General features: G+C 51.3%; 2 protein-coding genes across 5 annotated transcripts in view; both read left to right on the top strand.

Moving 5' to 3' along the window:
• Nucleotides 1-1,768: 1,768 nt before the first annotated feature.
• LOC106017109 (SUB1 regulator of transcription) lies at nt 1,769-5,634 on the top strand. The gene is given in 4 exon segments (XM_021272418.4): nt 1,769-1,780; nt 2,680-2,801; nt 3,023-3,138; nt 4,993-5,634. Coding segments are annotated over 4 exon segments (330 nt in total). The 3' UTR covers nt 5,073-5,634.
• A 2,671-nt stretch (nt 5,635-8,305) lies between these two features.
• CELF5 (CUGBP Elav-like family member 5) overlaps nt 8,306-17,257 on the top strand; it is a 38,329-nt gene continuing 29,377 nt past the window's right edge. The window contains exons 1-2 of one of the 4 annotated variants that reach the window (XM_027472567.3): nt 8,306-8,594; nt 14,996-15,078. In XM_027472567.3, coding sequence (XP_027328368.2) covers nt 8,306-8,594; nt 14,996-15,078 — 372 coding nt within the window. Of the gene's footprint in view, nt 8,595-11,150; nt 11,322-14,995; nt 15,079-17,257 lie in introns of those variants that run through there. The other 3 variants (XM_027472566.2, XM_013099493.5, XM_013099495.5) reach the window with 3 other exon arrangements.

Below are 17,257 nucleotides of genomic sequence, written 5' to 3'. Positions count from 1 at the left end.
CTGAACAGCTGGAAGTGATACCAGAGGCCTCCAGCTGTATTGTATGTTTCTAGCATGTTACTCTTGGACAGGGTGTGTCCCCTCCAGTCCAGCATATTGCTTAACCAAGCTTAATGAAACTCTATTACTTCAATAGAAACAAATAAGAAAGCCAAAATTATTAGCGATCCTGCTTCAGCTCAACTTGATGCACTTTCAGTTGCCACTACTTGTAAATTTTAGAGGCAGAACAGGCCCAGAGCATTCCTTCCTTGCAGTGGAGACTATCAACCTTCAGTTTTCCAGCTATGTCCTTGGCAGGGCTGTAGCATTAAAGGAAACGCTTTATCTCCTTGTGGCTTAAACAGTAAAATAACTCTTCTGGTGCAGTGCCAGAAGCCAGTGGCATCTGTGTAAGAGAAAGGTTGAAAGAGGTAAATGGAGAAAGTTCATAAACTTCAGGGGCAGTTGGGACAGTGCATTGTCCTGTCATGCACGAGGGTAATTTATCCCGTAATTAGACGTGTTTCATTATAGTTACCTGACTGCCATAGAAAGTATTTCCTGATACAGATAAGGGTTTATGCTTCTGATCAAAGTGTGTATATGTTGAAACATTCTATACTCAAATCTGAGATGGTCAAATTCCAACTTTATCGTAGCTGGAACAGAGTGCCCATCCTGGGAGTGAACTTAGTTCCAATGTTGCTATGTTTCCTTTGGGAAGTTGACAGAGAAGCATGTAAATAGCCCCTACTATTCTGCTAGGTTTTAAAAGAACAAGAATAATGGTGCTGATGCATACTGCAGCACATCCCATTCCTCCTGTTACCAACGTGACACACAGAGGCAGAAATGCAGCAGCTGTTCTGGTACAATAAAGTTCACCACATTACACAGGAGCTCTGTGTAGCAGATCCTCACACCCCTATTTTTACCTATCCTTTTATCATGAGTTTCCTTGGCCTGGAAGGAAGAAGCATGAAAGTACACGTCTGCATATACACAACTAGCTAGCAATTACCTTCCTAGCCATAAACCAGTATTCTTTACTATCTGACTTCACCTGTTGTACTGATGCTGTCAAAGTGTGTGGTTTGCAGAAATTTGCGTTTCCAACAGGATTTAAACACTGAAGCTGTTTCATTCTTTCTGTCCACTTCTCTCCCCCCTACCTGAGGCACTAGGGATTACATGTGAGTAGTTTGGACTCCTGTAATTTGTCTCCCAAATCAGAGAGGTTCCCTGCTATAAGTACTGCTGTGCAATATGAGTTCCACCCCTGTACTCACAGAGTGCTAAGAGGAAGGACCTTGAAGTCAAAATGGATCTAGGTACCCCACTACCTGTGGCTGGAAGAGTAACTACAATCTATTTTAAACCTTTAAAATCACAACTACCCCCAAATTATTGTGGGCATTGGGTTTGGGTGATTTTTTTGTTGTTGTTTTGTTTGTTTTTTAAATCACACTTGCTCGTGTTCATAACACAAACCAAAACAGAGCTGCTCCAACACCTCATGGCCAAGCTTTTAAGCACATTTAAGAGCTGTGCAGTTTGACTTCCTGATCTGAAATAATGGGGGTGCTACCATGTGTCCCAGTAGATTAGGCCTCTGGGTGTTGAAGTGTGGACTCTTACTTGCTCCCTTTGATTTGCTTAGTTTTCACTTGTAGTTATTGGATAGCAACTTCAAAAGTTGTAATCTGAAACGTTTGCAGCTCAGGAAAAAGTGTTGATTTATCTAGTAATGTTAACTCATTTATCTCTCGTGTGTCCTCAAGAACAAATGTATATTGAGGTGAGTATTTAAAAACGAATAGCAGAGTCAATTCAGTTTATTAACATTTTTCTGATTATAAATGTAATGGTATCTAAATATTTTAGCATTTTTCATTTCCTTCTTTGTCCCTTTTTCATTTGGAAAAATAAACCAAGTGTGAGTAGGTTTGACGAACAGATTTGTTGGAGAACGATGCGGTGCTGGAAACTTAAAAAGCTGGGCTATATACAAAACGGGGGGGAACGGACACCCTGCAGAAAGAGAGGACACGCACGTGCTTAGAGGCAGGCGGCCGGCATCCCTTCTACGCTGCCACCAGTAACAGAGTTTGACAGAAAACCTTACAGAGCCCGAGCCAGCTGCTGGCACCCCGAAGCGAGCAAATCCCCGGTTCCCGGCTGTTCCCAGGCAGCTCGGCGGGGCGAGGGCCGGCCCGCTCCGTGGGGCAGCTGAGCGGGAGGCCGCCGCGCCCGATCCCTGCGGCCGCCCGGGGAGGCTCCGCCTGCTGCGGCCCCTCCGCCCCCGGCCCGAGCCCCGGCCCCGCCGGCCGGGCCCCTCGGCGGCCGCTGCAGCGGGGCGCTCCCGGCCGGCCCCTCCCGGCGGCCCGGGAGCGGGCGGGCGGCTGCGGGCGCTGCGCTCCGCCGGGGGCGAGAGGGGCCGGGCCGGGCGCTGCCGGGGGGGAGAGTGGGGTCGAGCGGCCCGGGGGAGGACGGGGGCGGGGGGGAGGTCACCGCGGCCACCGCTCCGGGGCGCGGGGGAAGCCGCCCGGCCGCCGCTTCACCGCCGGGGGCGGCCCCGGGCCCGGCCTCCCTCGGGTCGTGGGGGGGCGCGCGGCAGCCGCGGTGTGCGCTGGCTACGGGACGAAGGGCTGCGGCTCCTTCGCCGTGGCTGTTGCAGCTGGTGGTCCCTCTTTCTAGAAAAGAAGGAAAGAAGGAAAGAAAGAGATGTCTTCTAAGGCAGAGAAAAGGCCAAAAAGTGAGGCCAGACCTCCGGGGGTGACAGCAAAGCCCCAGGGTTAAGACAGCAAAGAAGAGGGGACGCAGGGCCTGGCTCCAGAATGCACCTTCCTGCCCCTCGTCCGGGGCTCCCTGCCGGCACCTCCTGTGCTGGGACGGAGTGTTTCCTAGCTGGGCTGACTTCCTGGGGCGCGCCTTGGCTGCCTGCTGTTCCTCCACCACTCCTCGTGCTGTGAATAACCCAGAGCCCTCCGGGCTGCCGAGGAGCTTGTCATGGAGCTGGGCTTAATGCTGGTTCTGTACACCTGCAGACTGGGAAGATGCGATACGTCCGAGTGTCCCGCTTCAAGGGGAAGGTCCTCGTGGACATCAGGGAGTTCTGTGTGGACAAGGAGGGAGACATGAAGCTGGGGAGGAAAGGTACAGCTACCTTCTTTAGGCGGTGGTTCTGCCTCTGGCTTAGCATTGCCTTCTCAGCACTAGGGAGATCTGTGTGTGCCATGCTGAGGGGCTGGGGTGCTGAGCAAACAGCTCAGAGCGTTTAGAGCTTTCTCAGTCTGCGTGGCAAAAGCTGAAGAAAGCACAAAGCAGGGGTGAGTACAAGCCTCTAGTGAGATCTCGAGGTTGGCATGACTGCTATGAGGAGAGGTGCTGGCAGCTGCTGTTAAGGACTCTGGTTCCACCTCTCATCAACAGTCCCTTCTTGGGCTGTTGGCAGGGGCAGAACTGTGTGGTGGAGGAGGCTGAAATCACTGCCTCTGCTGCCTACTAGTCCTAGTGTCCTACTGCTAACAGACAAACTTCTCTTTTGGCATTGATGATGCTGAGGACAGAAAGGTGGCATTTTGTAGGTTTGCCTGTAATCCGATGGTGGAGCTGTGTTTGGCAAGGAGAGCCTCTCAGAAACAAATCCATCCTTCCCCTTCCACATGGAGGTGGAAATGTTAAGACTCTCCTGGATCCCTGCTGAGACTTCCATGTCACTGGGTTAGGTGTGCCTTTTCCTGGCAAGGTATTTGATGATGCAATAGAGTGGCACAACTTGGTGGCTCATTGCAGCAGTGCAACCTGAGCAGGCAATGCAAGCAAAGGGAGCTGCAACAGAGAAAACACATTTTTCTTCAGAGCTCTTTAACTGATGAGTCACTGTTTAGTGGAGGCCTTTTGCTTTGAGACTTTGACGATGACTTGCCAGCTTGCCTCAAAGTTCACAGGCTCCAGGCTGTTAGGTCACTCTTCTCTCTTGCCACGTGTGCTGTAGCACTCAGCAAAGATTCAGATAATGTGGGATTCCTTGAGGAACTTTTTGGCCCTTGCTATTGATTTTTGTGTCAAGGCAGATGACTTTCAGCTTGGTTTGCTTCACAACCACTAAACGTGTTTTTCCTTACAGAAATTAATTTTCTTCAGAGAAGTTAAAGCTATGAATTACTCACAAAGAGGGTATGCTGTAATGAAAGTTGGAAGCAGAGCCATGAAGGCTTTCTGTGCCTTTGGAGCAGAGAAGGAGAGGAGCATTGTGGGCTCCTTCCAGGCTGGAAGAAGCACAGCTGCAAAATAAGACAGAAGACCTGTTACAACAGAAATCGTGAAGAAATATTCTTCATTTAAGTAATGCCTCTGCTATTTTTTTCTCAGTTCTTGGCCCCTGACTTTTATCTAGAGAAATTAATAAAGCTCAGGCCCTAGTTCTTTAATGTACTTCTTAACAGATCCAAAAGGAACAAGCCGGTAATATCTTGCTGGAACACACTCAGCAATTCCACCATCTTTGTTTCCTAAGGGAGATGAAGACCTTATCTCTACTGGATCTAAAAAGAAGCCAATTCTTCTCTAGTGTTGAAGCTATAGTACCAATTTCTTGTTAGCAGCAGGCTTTCTAAATAGAGCTACAGCCGGCACTCCCTTTGGGCAGTGGAAAGGATGGCGTCTGAACTGGGTGAAGTAAGACTTTCCTAGAATCCCTTTCCAGCTCATATCAGTGGGTATTCTTCTAGGGAACAGACTCTTAAGGGGCTGTGGGACTCCCTGAAAGGCAACATGAGCTTACGTTCTGACATTGTGTTTCTGTGATAGCACTGGGTGCTTCTTGATGCGGGTGCTGAAGCACAGATACAACTACCATGCTCAGAAGGCTACCTCTGTTTCTGGTCTGGGCCTCTATCTCAGATTCCAGCTTTCCCTTTTGCAGCTAGTCTGAAGGAGCCAGTATGGGGGTGCTACTTGGTGCTTACCCCTTACCTGCTCTGAAACCTCTTTTTCCTCTATTTCTAGGGATCACCCTGTCTGCAGAACAGTGGAACCGGCTGAAGGAAATCATTCCTCATATTGATGCTGCAGTCAAGATATTCTAAGACGAAGAATGTTGGACACCTTCAATCAGTTTCTTTCCCCTTGAATGCACTGAGAATCCTAGGGCCAAGAATTCCTGCCCGGAGTTTTTCCCTCGCCTGGCTGGGGCTTTGTCATTAAGGCGGTGGTAATGCTGAAAAGGCCAGAGACTCTTCTTATTTTCAAGAAGTAGCTTGTAAGGAGCAGGTGGAACCAGAGCCAGTGCTGTGAAGTAAGACTGAAGCACTTCTGGTCTCAAGCAGCCTTGAGGTCTGTGCCAGTGAGGGAACCATAACTCCAGCCTGGCTTTCCAGGGGTGGATGGCTGGCAGTCTGCCCTGTGGAGTGCTTTGACTGCTCCGCATCTGTTACTGTCTTCCACTTGGTTGGGTGTTGAGTAAGATGGCTTTTGTATACTTCATGTTGGCATCTTCTGTGTTTCTTCCACATGCTGTTTTGGCTATTCCAAGTGCTTTCTGTGTTTGTGTGACTTTTTCTTTTTTTTTGAGTGCAGCAGTTGTTATACTTCAGCAACTGGTTTGTTTGTAGAGGTTGAATATGTACAATAAATGTGTTTGCATTATAAGAAGGAGAGGTAGCATTTCACAGGCTGGCAACTTAACTCCTTGTTTCAGGCACCATTGTTTGTAGGTTGCTGTCGTATTTCTCTTTCAAGAGAGTGCTCTTTAGTGTTTATTCTTATGACATAGTCCCAATAATCCTGCAGTCAGACGGCAGTCTACTCCAGGCCATGGGAAAGGCAAGCTAGGATGTAAATCATTCAAAGGAGCTTGTAAGTAGGAGGCTTATTAAACAGAGGGGAAATTAAAAGCCTAAGATGGAAAGAGGAAAAATTACAAGCTATGGAAAGAGTAGAAAGAGGGTGTTTTCTCCTTGAGCTCTGAACGGTTCACACTCTGATATCGGCTGTGGCAAGCACAGCCTTCCTCAGCAAGACTTTTCCAGACTTTGCAACAGCTTGCGTCTTCCATCTATTTTAGGTTCTTCCCTTGCCCTGGTTTCCATAGTATCCGAATACTTCCTACTCTTAAATATATCCATCTGACACTTGCAACACCTCATTGAAGTAGGAGGTACTAAGGCCCTTGCTCTGTAGAGGTGCTGGGGCTGCAACAGCTCAGGATTGTGTGGAAGATGCGGGGTAGAGCTGTGAATTGAAAATAAGCTTTCCTAAATGCTGAGCTTGTAACTGCTGAACTTTTGCTAGGGAGAGCAAGAGAGCAAAAAAAAATCTTTCCCCATAAAATTGTCTCTTAACTAAATTTTGAAGGGCTTGGTCCTGTAGCTGCGTGGGTGGGGTGGAAATGGGCAGACTTAATGACTGAGGCGTTCCCCTCTGATCCTGCATTCAGCTAGTCTCTAGCTCAGCGTTGTATTTCTTTGACTCCAGTAGTGCGAGAGCACCAGTGTACTACAGTGGCGCAGAGGCAGGTTGTTTGTGCTGCAAGCTTATTCCCAGGGAGTATCACTGATATAATGCCGTAATACACTCTTCAGAGGCTAAATGTAATGGGAAGATAAAGAACTTTGTAAACTTTCATAAAGTCACAAAATAGTTAATTTTTGGTTTGTCGGAAAGTTAAAATGTTAAAAAGTTAATGCGAGATTCATTGGATATCTGTTACCCCAACCAAAAGTAACCAACAAAGTCTTGGTAAATGAGAGGATGAAAGGTTACAGCAGTAAGTTGTATTCTTTTGCTTGTCTTTCTCTTACACTGTCAATCTGTCTGTTTTGAAGCAGTTTTCTCTGCAGAACCTCTTACTCCAGAGCAGAAACCTTCAAGTGACACGAAGGAACTGATATTTTCTTCAGATACCAAACTATTGCTGGGGTATTTTCAGACTTCTTTTTGTAAAATCAGGCATAATATCTGGGCAGTATTTGAGCTGTGTGAGCTAGTATGTAGGGCACTGTGGGGAGAGGGCAGGAAGGAGGGAGGATAGGATGTGAGGAGCAGGCATGAGGGGAATTTGAGTTGGGCTGCTGTGTTTGGGAGCACTGAGCTGTTGTTGCACCGGGTGCATGTGTTGGATAGCAGGTCCCTCCTCCTCTGCCCACTGCTTCCATCCACCCTCAGGATCCAGGACAAGAGTACTGGGAGCTGCTGGCAGAGATGCAGAGCAAGGTGGAGGAGAGAGGCCACACTGTGCCTGCACCCTGCTCCTTTGTGAAGCCTTGGGCCTGGGCTGCATCCCTGCGACTGCATCCCTGCGACTGCGCCAGTGAGGGCAGCTGTTCCTCGTGGAGCAAAAGCCTCGGGTGTCGGGTGCCTGAGCATCACCCTGGTGTAGCAGAGATGGGAGCAATGATGAGAAGGCCTGGGCCACCTGAATGTGCTTAGACAGCTAATGTCCTCTGCTGCCTCACAGCATCTGTGTGAGCTGGAGGAGCTGGTGGGAGAGCAGTCCCCGTGGTGATGCAAGGAGGCAGATCTGCCCCTGGCAGCAACAATGGCTGCTGAAACAAGGACGTGCCAGCTGCTTCAGACCATCCACTGCAGCCTGAACAGGACCTGGCTGGAAATACTGCTGCCAGGCTGCGGGTAGCAGCTGAGCTTTCCAGGAGCAGGGGGCTTTTGTCTGGGTCGGCCTGGGACAGAGGGACCTGGCCAGGGGTTGTCAGGAAGGGGCCGGGGGGGGGCTGTTGCAGCTCAGCCTCGGGACAGGTGCTCGGGGTGGTGCTCGCTGCCCCGCTGCACTCCGGCAATTTTCTGCTTCAAGCAGTTGCTTCGCCTGCAGCCCCCCGTGCCGAGGCACCGAGAGGAAGGGGGCTCGCTGCCGATTTCCGAAGACGAGCGCGGAGGCAGGGGGTCGCGGCCCGCCTCCCCCGCCGGCAGCACGGAGCGAGCTCCCCTTCCGCCGGGAACGGCGCCGCCTCGTTCCCCGAGAGCCCGGGGCAGGCCGTCCCGGGAGCGGCCCCGGCTCCTGTGGGAGCTCCTGCCGAGAGCCCCGGGCCCGCCCGCGGCTGCCGGGAGCTCTCCCGCGGGCTGCGGGGGCTGGGCCCGGGGGCCGCGGGCGGAGCGGGGCCCCCCGGTTCCTCCGCGGCAGCCGCCCGCAGCCGCGCGGCTCCCCCGGCCGAGGGGCCCCGGCCCCTCGCCGCCGCCGCCGCGGGCCCGCAGGGGTCGCTGCCGAGCGCTCCTTTGTGGCGCCGCGGCGGCGGCGCTGGCGGCGGGGCCGTTCCCAGCCGCGCTGCCTCCCCCGGCCGCCCGCCCGCAGCCGCGCCGGGCGCGGGGCATGGCCAGACTCCGCGAGGGCGAGGCGAGGAGGCAGCCGCCGCCGCCGCCGCTCCCGCCCGCCCCGCCGCCGCCGCCGCCGCCGCGCCGAGCCTCCCCCATGAGCAGCAGCGGCGGCGCGGAGCCCCCCGCGCAGCCCGGCGGCATGAAGGACCTGGACGCCATCAAGCTGTTCGTGGGGCAGATCCCGCGCAACCTGGAGGAGAAGGACCTGAAGCCGCTCTTCGAGCAGTTCGGCAAGATCTACGAGCTCACCGTGCTCAAGGACCGCTACACCGGCATGCACAAGGGTGAGCGGCCGCCGCCGGCTCCCCGCGCCCCGGTTCTGCCCCCGCGCCCCCGTCCCCGGGGCTCGGCGCCCCCCGCCCGCTGCCCCGGGGGCGGCCCCGAGCCCCGGCCCGGCCCGCGCCGCCTCCCTCCCGCCGGGCCCCCGGAGGCCCCGACGACCCCCGGCGCCCCGGAGCGGGGCCGCCGTGACAAAAGCGCCGCCGAGCGGGCCGGGGTCGCCGAGGCCCGCACCGGGAGCCCTCGGAGGAGCCCTCGGGAAAGGGGCAGCAGCGCTCGCCGTGCTCTCGGACCCCCTCCCCGGCCGCGGTACGGTGCCACGGAGCCGAAGTCTGCGTGACAAAGAATGGAAGCGGCCAGAGCTGCCGCTCACGGGGGCGGCTGGCAGAGAGAAGGGGCCTTCCAGAGCACTGGGTCGCTGGGAGAGCTTTAGTGTATGCTGGAAAGTTTGAGGAGGTTGTTTAGCTACCTTCATTGTTGCGTCTGAAAGCTGTATTTTGAATAGCTGTCGCGTTCAGTATGTCAGCTCCCTCTGTGGAGCAGTTCCAGCCCACCCGTAGCAGGCGTTCAGGATCTTGGGATCGCTGCTGCTCCAGCAATGAATGGGAATTCACAGAGCCCGCTTGCTGTGAGATCTGATAGAGCGATCTCAGCACCGCTTCCTGGTACGTGCAGAGCCTGCAGGTAACCTACAGTAAGTGCCCATACAGCTGTCAGTGCTTGGCCTGGGCCTCTGTGCCTTAAGATGATTTGTGATGGGGCTGTGTGGCAGTGCCCACCAGAGGGGGGGGAGTTGCATTCAGTCCTGATGCCTTTGGTTTCATGTTGCGGTGAAAACTTAAAAAAAAAATCAACAGACAAAATGCAAAAAAACAACCCAAATTGTGGGTGCCATGGCTAGTCCAGTACTTCCAAACTGAGCAGAGAGAGAAGGGGACGACAGAAAAATGAGTTTATTTCCAAACAAAAAGTCAAATCTAGCCCCAGCATAAAAGGACAAAGTTCCTCATTGAAGCCTGTCAGAGTTGGGCTGGTTTGAATTTAGCTGAAGAAGCAAGTTTGACTTGGGACTGGAGGACCAAAATGTCGTGTGCTCGCGTGTTGGTGTGTGTGTGGGACCAAGCCTGAACCTGGTACCGTCTGACAACGAGCAGCCAGGTTCCAAACCCAGCAGGAAGAGAATGGGCCCAAGGCAAGAGGTGATCACACGTTTCATTGCGGTTGCTTATTCAGTACAGGCTGTGTGCTCTGAGGTCGTGCTCCAGGCAGGAGGCAGATTCTGGAGATGGGGAGTTAGAGGGGGCAGCACTGGTATTAGCTGCATCGGTGTGAGAGGAACTTGCTAAATGCAGGGTTCATGCAGCAAAATAAATGTTCCTTTGGTTTTGATGTTTTTGAGTGGGTGCGGGTGTTGGTCAGGCATTGTTCTCTGTTCTGGCTAGAGAAGGCCATTCGGATGTGCAGGTTCTTCTGGTGGCTGCTGTACAGCCATCTCCACACATCTTCCATTTCTTTTGGTCCCTCTGTTTTGTACAAATGGAAAGAGTGGGATTCCTTTCCTGCTGGCTTGGGTTATGTGCAGGGACTCAGCCATGCATGTCATTCCTCCACAAGGATGCAGAGGGGTTTAATATCCAGTGAACAAGTTCGACCCACAGTCCAGGCATCCCTGGCCCCAGACTTCCCCTCCCATCTTACTGAGTCTCAGTGCAGGCTGCATGCAAGAAGGCTAAGCTGGCGAGGAGCTGCTCTGCTCCCTGTGGTATCAGCAGGCCTGCAGGGTGCCGGCAGCAGGGGAAGCACTGTCACAGGGCCTGGTCAGGGCTTCGCAGCCCCTGGGCTGTGGAAGGCTTTGGCAAATCTTACACACTCATCCCTGCACCATACAGAATCTTTCTGGGGCAGTTGAAACAGCAGATTAAGTTTTCTTTCCCCCCATTCCCTGATCTGCAGCAAGGAGTGATTGAGAGCTTGCGTGCATCTTCCATCTGCTTTTTCTTTTTCTTTTACAAAATGGGGAAAAACACTTGTCTGAGAAGCCAGCACTACCAGTAAAGACCAACAACTCCTCTTGCAATCCCTTGCAGCTTAACACTGGGAGTTGAGCAGCTCCTCCCGTCCCCAGGGAGGATGGAAAGACGGAAAGGGCTGGCTGGGGGCATGAAGGTGTGAATTGGACTGTGGAGTCCGAGAGCTGTCCCCTGTGGACTGTCTTGTACGTGGGCTGAGAACTGAAGAATCCTCTGGAGGTGGAGGAAGATCTTACAGGTGTAGCAGAAACAAACAGAGTTATGAAGTGGCTTTGTTAGTGCCTGACTGTTAATGGCCTCAGGAACCTGGCTATTGGTAGTTGATGCTATTCCAGTCTCCTAATAGCATTCATGAGGCAGTGTTTCCGTTTATGTTAATCACAGATGTATTTGCATTTTAATGGCTGTGTTTCTTGTAAAGCTAATATTTTCACGTAAAGAAGAGGGAGGCATTTGAACAGGCTTCTGCAATGGGTCAGAGGAGACTGATCAGGGAGAATCAAGTGGAATTTTTTGGCCTCAGGTTCCAGGATTGGGCAGAATGCAGTTCCTACAAGAGTGTCTGCTGTGCTCTCCTGCATGGATTTCTTTGCAGTGCCACAAGAGAGGAAGCCGAGAGACTCCGTAGTATGAGATATGGAACTGAACTGCTGGGAAATCGCAGTGGCAGGAGCAACCCTCTCACAGGGCATCAGGGGACAGGTGGGTGACTTTTCCAAAGGGCAAGGATGCAATAACAATCTCAGTGTCCTGTGCCTTGCTAGCAGCTGAATTTTGACTCAGCTTCTGTAGGCTTGTAGATAAGCTCCCTGCTGACTCCCTGCTTCCCTTGCTGAAGTATTTGACGAGATTTTAAATTCTAAGTTGAATCTGGAAAACCCTCTCTTCTGCAAACTGACAGCCTTTTCTTACTCAAGGCTTTAGACTGATGATGTCTAGAGTAATGCTTAGGATCTGAAGGAACTGCAAATCCCAGAGTCAATGTGTGGTTTGTAGGGAGAGTCTGGCACATACTATGTTTTTGCTGCAATGTCTTGCAAGTGGAGAAAGGCTGGGTTTTGCTTGCAGGGAGCTGAAAACCCTTCTGGAGCTGGTGGGAGTAGGATGGGTAGGTAATAGTGTGAGGCACCTTGACCCACACACAGCCTTCGGAGGGCAGCACCCACGCAAACCATGCAGCCTCTTCTGGAGTCAGCCGAAGGCAGCGTACCCCATTGCCTCTTGAAAGCAGAAGCAAAATGTGATCACAGGGCAGGTCTGTCCATCTAGGTGGTAGCTCATTCTGGGAGGCCTGGCACCGACGTGTGGTGTAGTCCCAAGAAGAAGCCTGTAATTCATGGGACACCACCTGCATTCAGTTACAGGTGTAGGATAGGCATACACCCAAGCACACAGCCAGGGAAGACCTGTGGAGTGGGTTCCCTGCTGACTTTTGAGTCCTGTTTTCTTTCAGTGTTCAGCCTCCTTAAATTCCAGCCCTCTGGTTGTTTTTGCTGTCTTCCATGATTTTTCCTGTGCTGCAGGCTGGCAGACAAGTCCCTGAAGGCCAGCAACTGGTAAAGTCCATCCTCCCTGTCCGTTTATCTTTTTGCAAGATTTTAATGAATTTTTCCATTTTAATGAACTAATTACTCATGGTCACATGCACAGAGGAGCTGAGGGAGGGCAGGTGCCAGAGGATGGCAGAGCAGAGTATTGTCACTAACAAACACTCGTGCTGGAGGACAGGGTGACTTCCTGTGCAGTGTCTGTGCAGTAGCAGCACGCCGTGTCTCTTGTTTCAAAGGGAGCTGACAACCTACACCAGGATTTTCAGTTGGATGGTCTGTGTTTGACGTCTGGGAAGGTGGGAAAGGCATTTCCTGGCTGGTAGCTCTTTGGAAGGCTTTTGTGATCCTTTGGAGCAGCCCCTGGTGCTGTTTCTGCTGCCAAAGGATGGCTGGCAAAGTCCTGGGGCTCTCTGCCTCATCCTTTTCCCTCTGGCATGTTGTGGAGCCTTTGGCGACTTATGGCACAGCTGGTGAGTGGGCGTCAGACCTGTCGTGCCGTGTGTTCCACCGTGAAACAGCACTCAGCCCCTGGTGGGTTTGGTCAGGCTCCCCAGCTCTGTCTGACGCAGCGAGTGCTGGAGCCGGTGGGTTCGCTGTTTCAGAGGCCGAGGCTCCGCTCTCTCTGTTTCTGTCTGGCGTGAGCATGTTGGAAACAGCCAGTGATTCTGAAGCTCCTGGCAGCCCCAGGCATTTCTAACACTGTCTCAGCAGGCACAACGGGCCGGGCGTTACAAGTGCCCAGGGTGGCGTGAGCCTGTCGGCCAGTGACCTGAATTTGCTGTTAACTAAAGCAGGAAACGTGGAAGTGAGAGTGGCTTGGGCCCTGTTGCAGCTCCGTGGATGTCTTCCCACTGTTGAGTAGATTGCTGATAAAAGAAGGGCACTCTTCTCTGTGTCCGGGTGGCTCTGTCAGGCTGAGGCAAGGATGTTGTCATCATTATGTGTGGATGTGGTACCAATTCATACAAATCTGATAAATTGCTAATTCACAGCTCCTGACTTGAGAGTTTTATGTGCTAAATCTCACCTTGATTATCTCAGTGCAGCAGCTGGAAGCAAACAGACCAGCATCTGTGTTTGGAACTATGGTGACCGGGCCTCCAAATCTGTTAAAAATGGGCTTGGTCTCTCTGGTTATACAGGTGCTTTTGAGGCTTTTCCTCATGCTTGACATCACGGCTGTCTGAGAGGGGAGAGAGAAAGCAAAGGGGTGCTTCTCCCCCATGGTAGGGCTAGCTGCCTCTGCCATGAGAAGTAAAGTTTACCTGCATGTTCTCTGTTCCTGTTGCATTTGTTAAATTAGCTGGTGATCCCATATTTGCCTTGGTGCAGCATTCTCAGTTCAAAACCTGTCCAATAAGGAGCTTTAATGATTTGTTTGAAATATCTAATACTCCTGTGATGTTTGTGGAGGGGGGATTCTAGCAGGAGCTATGAGGACAGGTAAGAATTGCTCAGCTGCAGCAACTGATGGGAGCTGGGGTAAAAGAATAACATAATCTTGTTGCCGTGGATTGGCATTGTCCTGAGCAGCTGGCTTCCCCGTGGCCTAAAAATGTTCTGTACCATGGAGCTCCTCTGAGGCGGGGGGAGAGATCCAGGCAGGCCTTCTCCTGTCTTCACTACTGGATCCAAAGGGAGCTAAAGAGGCTTTGGAGAACGTCAAGCAAGGCATGAGAAAGCGAGGGCAAAAGAACAGGATTCTCTGGGCTCTAACGATGCCTCTGCAACCCTGACACGACTGTATCCATGCTGACATTCGGTAACAAGCTGAAGGGACGTGTCTTGCCTTTGCTTAGGATGTGAAATGCCACAGGGAGTTGGAGGGGTGTGAGTGAGGGGGTCAGATGTGTTCTAGCATTTGAGTTTATTCTCCAGCGCTTTGCCCAGCCTCATCTGAAACAACTCAAGTGACAGAGCTCCTGGCACCTCCCAGGGGAGATCATTCCACAGTCTAATAAATCCTCCCTCTGCTAGGAAATGTTTCTTGATAACCAGCCAACTTTTTCCTTTGTTTGGTTTCATTTGATTGTTCTTAGCATCAGAGCACCCAAAGATGATCCCTCTTTTTCCTGGAGGGGCTACAGTTCCTCCTCTACCGCGATAGTTCCAGTTTTAGGCTAAGATGTTGGGTCAGATCTTGCCATGGGTACGTATACTGATGTGTGCACACACTGTATAGGTGTAAGTATGGCACAGAGAGCCAAGCCTCTCCTTCTGTGGCTTTCTGTGATTGCCTGGATCTGGATTGTGGCTCTTTGTATCAGCCTAAAATCTTGGATGCTTTTCCACTTTTCTTGGTTATTTTGTTTGGTATCAGTAATCATAGCGGTCCCTGCCTCCCTTATGATCTTTGTCTTTTGGGCTGTTTCTCCCACAGGTAATGTTAGCCTGCATTTTGTTCTCCTGTTGTTTCTCACCTTTCTCAACACCAGTTTCAAACTTAGTTCATTCACTGGGACTAGTATCCACAACTTAAACAGACCTTGGAGGAGGCCTGTAAGACCTTTACTGTTGTTTCTTTGCCTGTTTCCCTAGAGTTGGCGATACATCCAGACTTGGTAATGTGTGCCCCTTTAATCAGCAAACCTCTCCCTCTCCATCCACTAAGATGCTAACTAAAATAAGAAAGCAGTCAAGGTTCACGTGAGGGCTGTCCTGCGCGCTTCACCTTAGCAGAACAGTTGGGATGCAGGTCTGCTGGAACAGGCCAGCATGTGTGTAGTTCATGTACCTTGGTCACCTGCTGTTACCAAAGAGAAACAATGCATTGGTTTGCATCTGCAACTGCACATCTAACTCGATGCTTACTGTGTCCAACTGCAGGTTGTGCATTCCTCACATACTGTGCCAGAGACTCTGCCATCAAAGCCCAGACAGCATTACACGAACAGAAGACTTTGCCAGGGGTAAGTCCCAGTGAATTGTGCCTGGAGTTCATACCGTGGGCTGGCAAACAGGGGGTTTGTGGGGGAGGGAGCGAGGGTGGAAAATGGCTTGTGAAAGAGGAGTATGGTTTGAGGGTTAGAACAGGGAGGGGAGAGCCAAAGTACAGAGCTGCTCTTCAGAGCTGCTGCTTTTTATCTGCCTTGCCAAGGCTGCCCCATGTAAGTCCAGCCAAGCCTGTTTCTGTGCTGCTCTTTGGTCTCTGTGGTGTGACGTGGCTTCTCCAGCTATCTGTTGCTGGCACTAAGGAGCTTTGATGCTTTGGGGTGCAGTGCATGTGCCCAGCAAGGTACCAGCCCCTTTTCTTCCAGGTGTGCTGAGCTACCTGTGGCTTATTCCTGAGTCCTCCTCACTCTACAGCTGGTGTTGGGAGCAAAGTACAGTTGGGATCCCAGGTGATGAGGTAGAGTGGATCAGGCCCCTCATTGCAGGCAAGCCTTCTGCTTCCCTGGGACCTGCTGGCACAGTGAGAGGAGCTTTTGAGTTGTTGCCATTCCTGCTTTGGTGTGCTGTGAGGGCTTTGGCTGGGCAGTTCCCTTGCTGTGCTGAGGGGGCTGAGCAAATGCATTGGAGAGATTCGTTTGTAGCTGAGTAGGTGGAGGCACTGGATACTTGGAGACAGAAGCTCACACGAGGCCCTGAGTGCTCAAGGCAACGGGATAATTAATGTAAACCAGGGGTCTCTGGAGAGGGGGGAAGGAATTATCAACCATAACATTTCCTCTTTTGTCTTGGTCTAGACAGCTTCCCTTACCTCTCCCAGCGCCCCTCCACACACAAATATTTTCATGTTTGTTTACTTGTACTCCCTTTTTGCATGGGCCTGTGTTGGCATTTGAGGGCTGGACAAAGAACCTAACTTGACTACCACTTAACCTCAACCAGTAAAGATTCTGTTACCTCAAGGCAGCGAGGGGGAAGCCTACAGGTTACAAGGTACTCAAATACTAATTGAGTTAATTTTGTGAGAGGGAAAAGACCAGCCGTTGAGCTAAAGCAATGTAATCTTCTGTGTGTGGTGGTCCTGGGCAGTCTTATAACAAGTTGAAGGTTGGAGGAGCAGCGTGATGAGTCCTGAAACAGTGCTGTAACACACTGGGGAAGAGATGGGTACGTCCCTGTCTCGTATCAGTAGAGGGGCCCTGACAGATTATTCCTGTGAGGCTCGGGGGATTCAAGGCAATCTCAGTTTTGTTGCATGTCTACATTCGGAATTAGTTGCGTGTTTCACTATGTTCTTTATTATTTGTCCTGCATGGGGTGGCATTTAAAGCATCAATGCAAAGCACATTTATCTGGGATGTGGTGATCTAAAGGCTTTTTATGTTATGGGAGACGTAAGAAACTGCTTATCAAGTGGTAAGAGGTGTGTGCTAGCTAAGTGCTTTCAAACATGTGAGTCTTTAGACAGTTAATGAGTAATGTGCTGTAATTAAGCTTCACGATTAAGATGAAGATGAGCTGTGCTGTATTTGGATCTGTCTTTCTTCAGGCTGACAATATACCACTTCACATTTAATTTCTCTTTTGGGAATTCCCTGTGTGACCAAGAACGTAGGATTCTCTTTGGTCATTTAAGTGGTTGTTCAGAGATGCTTACTACCAGGATAAATCAGATGTCCATCCTGATGTGGGTAGAGTTGATCTCAACAGTTTATAAATCTGAACAGAAACAAATGAATTTCTTAACCTAGACTGGACATTTGGTAATAACAGACTTATGGAAGTGCTTTGATATGGTTTCTTATGGGTCCTTAGACTGTGCTCAGGCAGCTCGGTAGGGGAACTGGAGGAGAGTTTCTGGGTTCTCCTTCCAAGCCTGTCAGTGGGTTGGCGCCTGTGCCCATGGGTGTATTGCCTATGCCCTCTGGGTTTGGATGCTAGGGTTGTCAGCACATCTGGGAACACTGCCACATTGTTCCCGCAGAGCCATACCTGCAGTGTGACTGTGCTGACGTTTTACGTGGTTGCTGATTACTGTAGGTTTCCTACATAAATCAGTAGGAGTAAGCATGGTCTCTACAGGCTTTTATGGTGTTTCTGGCAAGTTCTTTCATTTGGGGATCAAGCTCTCTTTGCGCTGATGAAACACATTTCATCTGTTTATCTTTAAATTGAGGGCTGTTGGGTGTGTGGTAGTTC

Source organism: Anas platyrhynchos, chromosome 29, assembly GCF_047663525.1.
Source record: "Anas platyrhynchos isolate ZD024472 breed Pekin duck chromosome 29, IASCAAS_PekinDuck_T2T, whole genome shotgun sequence".
NCBI classification, from domain to species: Eukaryota; Metazoa; Chordata; class Aves; order Anseriformes; family Anatidae; genus Anas; species Anas platyrhynchos.
Note: the sequence above shows the minus strand (reverse complement) of the source record. Positions and strands in the feature narration are given on the sequence as shown.